The sequence below is a fragment of the Stomoxys calcitrans genome, chromosome 1, assembly GCF_963082655.1.
Source record: "Stomoxys calcitrans chromosome 1, idStoCalc2.1, whole genome shotgun sequence".
Taxonomy (NCBI): domain Eukaryota; kingdom Metazoa; phylum Arthropoda; class Insecta; order Diptera; family Muscidae; genus Stomoxys; species Stomoxys calcitrans.
In genome coordinates, this window is record NC_081552.1 from 64,839,451 (window position 1) to 64,846,408 (window position 6,958).

Genomic DNA, 6,958 nt, shown 5'->3' on the forward strand with positions numbered 1-6,958 from the left:
TTAATAGCAGAGCAACTCTTTTCTTATATCCTTTTTAGCCTAAGAAGAGATGCCGGGAAAAGAACTCGACAAATGCGATCCATGGTGGAGGGTATATAAGATTCGGCCCGGCCGAACTTAGCACGCTTTTACTTGTTTTGCCTAAGAAGAGATGCCGGGAAAAGAACTCGACAAATGCGATCCATGGTGGAGGGTATATAAGATTCGGCCCGGCCGAACTTATCACGCTTTTACTTGTTTTTTCTTAGGACTTGCTTCATTTTGGGTTTTTGTTTACAAAAAAATTTTTGTCGTACTTCGTGCGCGCGAATTTTTAAGAAGGAATTATGGAATGGATTTATGATCTATCCACAAATTTTTTTAGTTTTTTGTATTTTATTGTCTGTAAACATTGAAAATTCAAAATTTCAAATATTTATCTAGGTGTAAACCTTTTTATACCCTCCACCATAAGATGGGGGGTATACTAATTTCGTCATTCTGATTGTAACTACTCGAAATATTCTCTGAGACCCTATAAAGTATATATATTTTTGATCGTCGTGAAATTTTATGTCGATCTAGCCATGTCCGTCCGTCTGTCCGTCCGTCCATCCGTCCGTCCGTATGTCCGTCCGTCCGTCTATCTGTCGAAAGCACGCTAACTTCCGAAGGAGTAAAGCTAGCCGCTTGAAATCTTGCACAAATACTTCTTATTAGTGTAGGTCGGTTGGTATTGTAAATGGGCCATATCGGTCCATGTTTTGATATAGCTGCCTGTTGAATTGCCTTTGTAAGTTGACCCAAAGGGCTTTGGAAGCAGAATCAGGATTCTGCTAATGAGATCAGAGGATCGCTTAACTCCACTATGAGGCACGGGAGTTGTCGTAATACTACGGAGTTGACCTTGTAGCTGAAGCCTTATTATTGAAATAAAAAAAGTGCTTTTGTAGATTTCAATGTGCTTTATTATACAAAGATTTGGCTTAACTTTTCAAAGCGATACACTTGACTGGTTGCACACTTTCCTTTGAATTCAGGGTAGACTCCAAGTTTCTTACAACGGTTCTTATGTGAAACAAATTAATGCTCAGGGAGATGTTGTAAAAAAAACCAATTAGAACGATAATGTAATAACTAGAGGAGTGCAATAGTATTGAGTAATTGAGAAATGAGTGAATGTTTGAGAATGAGATAGCTTAAATGTAATTTTTGAAACGTATCCATTAGTGCTCTTCGTGAGCGGGCATTCTGTGGTAAGTCAAGGAAGGTTTATACTACAAACTTGTTGAACTCGCTTCAACATATTCCCGCCTCAAAGTGAGGCCTCTCCTTCAAATCAACAGTGTCGTGGGTATTCACTGCACTAGGTAATGGTAGCGACTGGCATTGACGATCTGAAAGTAAAGAATAGAAAGGAGCATATACAAGTGAATAAATGGTATATTATAAGTGATCATTCAGTTGGCGTAGTGTTTTGAGTCGGTAAAACACATAGCTTAACGATTGGTCGAGTGATGGTTCCACTTTGTGTCAATATTTCGGCTACTCTGACGTTGTTGTCGGAGCCATAGTGAACTTTTGTGACTCTTCCAAGCCTCCAGTCGGTAGGGGGTAGTAACTCGTCTTTAATCACAACAAAATCATTGATTTTAATATTATTTTTTGTGGTTTTCCATTTAATGCGACGTTGTAATTCAGTAATATACTCCGTCTTCCATCGTCGCGCGAAAATTTGTTGCAGTGCCTTTAGCCGTTCCCAACGATTTAACAGTGAAATGTTGTCTTATGCAATGTTTTGAGAGGGCTCGACGATAATTGGTGCACCGCGAAGAAAGTGGCCCGGAGTTAATGGGTTTAGCTCATTAGGATTTCCGGATATAGGCGATAAGGGACGGGAGTTTAATATTGATTCGACCATTATCAAAAGTGTTGTAAGTTCCTCGAATGTTAGTGTATGAGAAGCGGCAACTTTTTTTAAATGGGTTTTCATGCTTTTAACGGCCGCTTCCCATAATCCGCCCATGTGCGGTGCGTAGGGTGGAATGAAGGACCAGTTAAAACCATGAGTAGCATACTTTTCAACCAGAGATTGTTCGGCAGATTTTAAGAATTCATGGTGTTCTTTTAGAAGCTTATAGCTTGCACCGACAAAGTTCCTTCCATTGTCGGAAAAAATTGTCTTTGGAAGACCTCGCCTTCCGGTAAAGCGGGAAAACGTCGCGATAAATGCCTCGGAGGATAATTCCGAGCAAGTCTCCAAGTGGACGGCCTTAGTGGAGAAGCACACAAATACGGCTGCATATCCTTTCAACGTTTTTGAATTTCGGACTTTCGATGCTCGAATATTGAAAGGTCCCGCAAAATCGACACCGGTAAACGTAAAAGGCAAGGAGAATTGGACGCGCTCAGGTGGAAGCGATGCCATTATCTGATTTTGGAAACGATGCTTGACGATAGTACATGGTTTACAATTACGAATACATTGGCGGATAATATTTTTAACTCGAGGGATATAAAAGCCTTGGCGAATTGCTCGGAGCATGGTGTGATGCTCAGCGTGCAAAAGGATACGATGGGTGAATTTTATCATAAGTTCAGCCAATTTCGATTTTTCAGGTAGAATGATTGGATGAATTTCTTCATAGCTAAGACCACAATTCGTTAGCCTGCCACCTACTCTCAATAGACCGGTATCGTCGATAACTGGATTAATCGCGAGAATTTTGCTTTTCTTGCTAATTGGCTTTTTCTCGCACAGAGCTTCAAGTTCTCTTGGAAACGCGACTTTTTGTGATAAGTGGATTAGACGACGTTTCACGAAATCAATCTCGTCGTGCCGTAAGAGTGTACTTGAAAATGTTTCTTTCCTTTTCGATGACTGGTAAAATCTGAAGATATAGCATATAACTCTAAGACATCGATTGAATGATGAGAACCTGGAAATAATTTCTTCTGCGTTTTCTGAGGTGTGATAACTGCAGACTCGTTTCGCTTCGAGATCTGTAGGCTCAAATGTTCGTGGTTTTGGCCAGTGCTGGTGCGGTTGAGACAGCCACGAAGGCCCATGCCACCAAAGTTGGCATGTCGACAAATCTAGAGGAGCGCACCCTCGTGAACCAAGATCAGCTGGATTTTCGTCAGTTTTTACGTAATTCCACTGACTTATATCTACCACGCTTAATATGTCACTAATCCTATTGGCCACGAAGGTCTTTAATGTCTGTGGGGACTTTTGTAGCCATCCAAGGACAATGGATGAGTCCGTCCAAAGAAATAATTTGTGTTCTATCTGTACGTCATTTGATATACTTTTGATTAATTTCGTTAGCAAGTCTGCTCCACATAGTTCTAATTTAGGGATCGTGGTTCTTTTTAAGGGCGCCACTTTTGTTTTGGAGACTAATAGGTTTGAATAAATGTCGCCATCTGGATGAACAACTCGGATGTATACCGCTGCACAATACGCCTTCTCTGAGGCGTCACTAAACCCATGAATTTGAATTGACGCTTGAGGCGAGAATTGAATCCATCTTTTAATTTGTATGTCTGATACATGTTGTAAATTTTCAACAAAGGATGACCAGCGTTGAAGGATGGGCGCTGGTACACTTTCGTCCCATTCTAGCCTTTCTTCCCATAGGTCTTGCATTAGCATTTTTGCGATGACTATAGTTGGGCCCAACCAACCAAGTGGATCGAATAGCTTCGCTATGGTGGATAGTATTTTCCTTTTCGAAGTGAACTGATCAATTTCGATAGGTTCAACTGTATAATAGAAGAAATCGGCCATCGCGTTCCACCGAACGCCTAAAGTTTTAATAGAACTTTGATCTTCGATATTCAGGAATTCTTCGCTAAGAAGATCTTCGCGGGGCCAGCTTTCTAACAGAATCTTATTGTTTGCTGTGAGTTTTTTTAATGAAAATCCCGCAGAAGAAAGGGATCTAACGAGTTGTTCTTGTTTAACTTTGGCTTCCTCGAGGGAATGAGCGCCTGACAAGACATCGTCTACATAGATCTCATTTTGTAATATGTTTGAGGCTTTGGGGTATAGATTCTTACAATCTTTGCTTAGCTCCAAAAGAGTACGAATGGCGAGAAAGGGTGCCGCATTCACGCCAAATGTAACTGTTTTTAAGCGAAAGACCTCCACTGCTTTGTCTTCGAAAGTACGAAATAGAATTTGTTGGTATTGCTGATCGTCTTCATGGATCCATATCTGACGGTACATCTTTTGGATGTCACCGTTAAATACGTACCGATAATATCGCCAGTTGAGAAGAACTTTCATTAAGTCTTGTTGTAAGATTGGCCCAGTATGCAAAACGTCATTTAATGATAGTCCAGAGGTAGTCTTTTTAGAGGCGTTGAACACCACGCGTACTTTGGTAGATTTACTTTCTGGCCGGATGACGGCATGGTGGGGCAAGAAGTAGTTGTGGACCTTTGGTGATTTTTCTTCTTTCGGCTTTGCAGGGACCATGTGTTCTAACGCAATATATTCTCTGAGAACTTTGTCGTATTCATATTTTAGTTCTTGATTTTTGCTTAAATGTTTCTCCATTCTGCAGTACTGGGCGAATGCCATATGTCTCGAAGACCCAAGGAATTTTTCGTCAGGAAATTCCTGTATGAAAGGTAGTCGAACTACGTATCGACCTTCTTGATCTCGATACGTTGTGGATTTGTAGAAGTTTTCACACCAGATGTCAGCATCTGATGTAGGCTTTGGCTTTCCAACCTCCTCCAACTCCCAGAATCTTTTCAGCTGTTCTTGTAGAGCTGCATTGTCTGAAGCAGGCGCAAGGGTTGAGAATGTCTTAATGTACTCGGATTCTGTGGGTCCTGATAAGTACCACCCAAACTGAGACTCTCGAGCTTCGATGCCATTCCCAATTTGTACAGTCATTCCGGTTTTGTTAATGAAGGGAAGATAATCGCTTCCAATTATCATTTCTATTGGTGCTTGTTTATAGAAAAAAGGATCTGCGAGACTCAAATGTTGTACTTGCTGGATAAGTGTAGATCTAATGGGTCGCGAAGGCAAAAAGTGAGCTAGACTTGACACTACTAGTGCTTTAACTTGAATTCTAAAGTCGGAATAAGTAGATTTTAACGTTAGCAAACATTTTCCCTTGCAGCTGCTTACTATAGTGCCTCCCAGTCCGGAAATTTGGGAGTTGTGCTTTTCCAAAGGAATCATCAGTTTCTGCTGAATGCGCTTGGCTATGAAGCTTTTCTCCGATCCGGTATCTAACAGTGCCCGGACTGTGAATAGTTCTCCACCGTGTTCTAAATGAATTCGAGCAGTCGGAAGAATAGTAGTACCTTCATTCTGCGAGAACAGCGTGTTTATTTCATAATTGGCTATGGTGGTGTTCAAAAATGAGTTTTCATTGGACTGTCTTGATGTGGTAGGAGCATCTTGTGAAGTCGTATCTATCGTTTCGTAATTCTGAGAAGTATCTAACGAATTTGTACTTTTAGACTCGAGGTGAAGCATTGTGTGGTGCTTTTTGTTGCAGATAGAACACGATCTCCTGCTGGTGCAATTTGGTTTAAAATGTTTTTGTGAAAGGCAGTTCAAACACAATTTGTTTTCCATGGCGTATTGAATGCGATCCTGTGGCGCTAAAGACTTAAAGTTTTGGCATACCATCAGCGAATGATATTGATTGCATGTTTTGCAAAAGGGCTTGGTTTGGTTCTCCGTCTCGGAAACTTGAAAGGAGTTTGCCTTTGAATTATACGTTTCCCTGGAGTTCGGCTTACGAAAGTCAATGATTGTCTCCAGCTTCTCTATTCTTTTAGACAAAAATTTCTCCATTTGAGACCACGAAGGCAATTCCTTATGATCATCTAAGGAGTCCTCCCATGCTCGTAGAGTATTATCAGGGATTTTGGACGAGGCTATGTGAATCAGTATTGGATCCCAATTTTCTACTGCAATTCCATATGACCTAAATATCGCCAAACTATCAGTAATGGAACTCAGAATTTGTCTGATGGACTTAGGATTTTCGTTTTGGGCGAATTGAATAGAAAATAGCTTTTTCATCTGCTGATTTACTAAAATCCGTCTGTTTTCGTACCTATTAATCAATGCCTCCCAAGCTAAATTGAAATTCGCGTCTGTGAGCTCAAATTTCTTGACGATGTCGTAAGCCTCACCTCGTGTTTTACCACGCAGGTGGTACAGCTTTTGAGCCGGGGACAAACTAGGGTGTTTGCCAAATACCGCAGAAAAAATATCCCTAAATGCTGGCCATTGAGAGTATCCCCCCTCAAAAAGTGGAGTGTCGCATGGGGGTAATTTTAGTGAAGGGACATGTTGTTGTGGTGGTAGTTCTACACTAAGTGCTTTTTGGCTCTTGGCGCAAATTAGAATCATCGTGCCTTCTTTGCATTTTTGGTACATACAACTAGCTTCTTCAAATTTAACACCGTACTGGTCGTTATAATCGTGTACTTCTTTTTCATCTTCTAAGACCAGTGTTTCATAACTAGATACTAATTGAGACCACCTCCGCTCCAACTCGAGATCTTTTATTTCCAATAATTGTACGGTGAATGTTTCTGGTTTTTGGGATTCGAATTTTGAGCAAAACGTTATAAGTTGATCTAGATCAAATAAAAACTTTCGACGCGCGGCCATTATGAATAGAAATTTTTGTGTTGGGTTTTCCTATTCGAAAGTATTTGAATATTTTTGTGTATTTTTGAATATATTTTTTTTGTTATAAATGTCCAACGTATGTTGCTTATTAAATGAAAAATAATAAGTTTTTCCCGGGTAAATTTTCTCTTTCTATGATTGATGGCAACCCCGTCTCCCAATGTATCTTTGCAATGCCTACGACGTTTTCTGTACTATTTGTAGATACATGTATAACGAAATATAAGTTGAAAAATTTATTGGACGGCTGTTGTGACGAAAATGGGAGAGGGTGTTCAGTGACAAGAGCAAGAGTTCGCT

At 40.4% G+C, this 6,958-nt stretch overlaps 1 protein-coding gene across 1 annotated transcript; it reads right to left on the bottom strand.

Moving 5' to 3' along the window:
* Window positions 1-1,765: 1,765 nt before the first annotated feature.
* On the bottom strand, window positions 1,766-6,637 carry LOC131995950 (uncharacterized). Its single transcript, XM_059365285.1, has one exon. The coding sequence runs from the start codon at window positions 6,635-6,637 to the stop codon at window positions 1,766-1,768; it is 4,872 nt and encodes a 1,623-aa protein (XP_059221268.1).
* Between the last annotated feature and the right edge of the window lie 321 nt (window positions 6,638-6,958).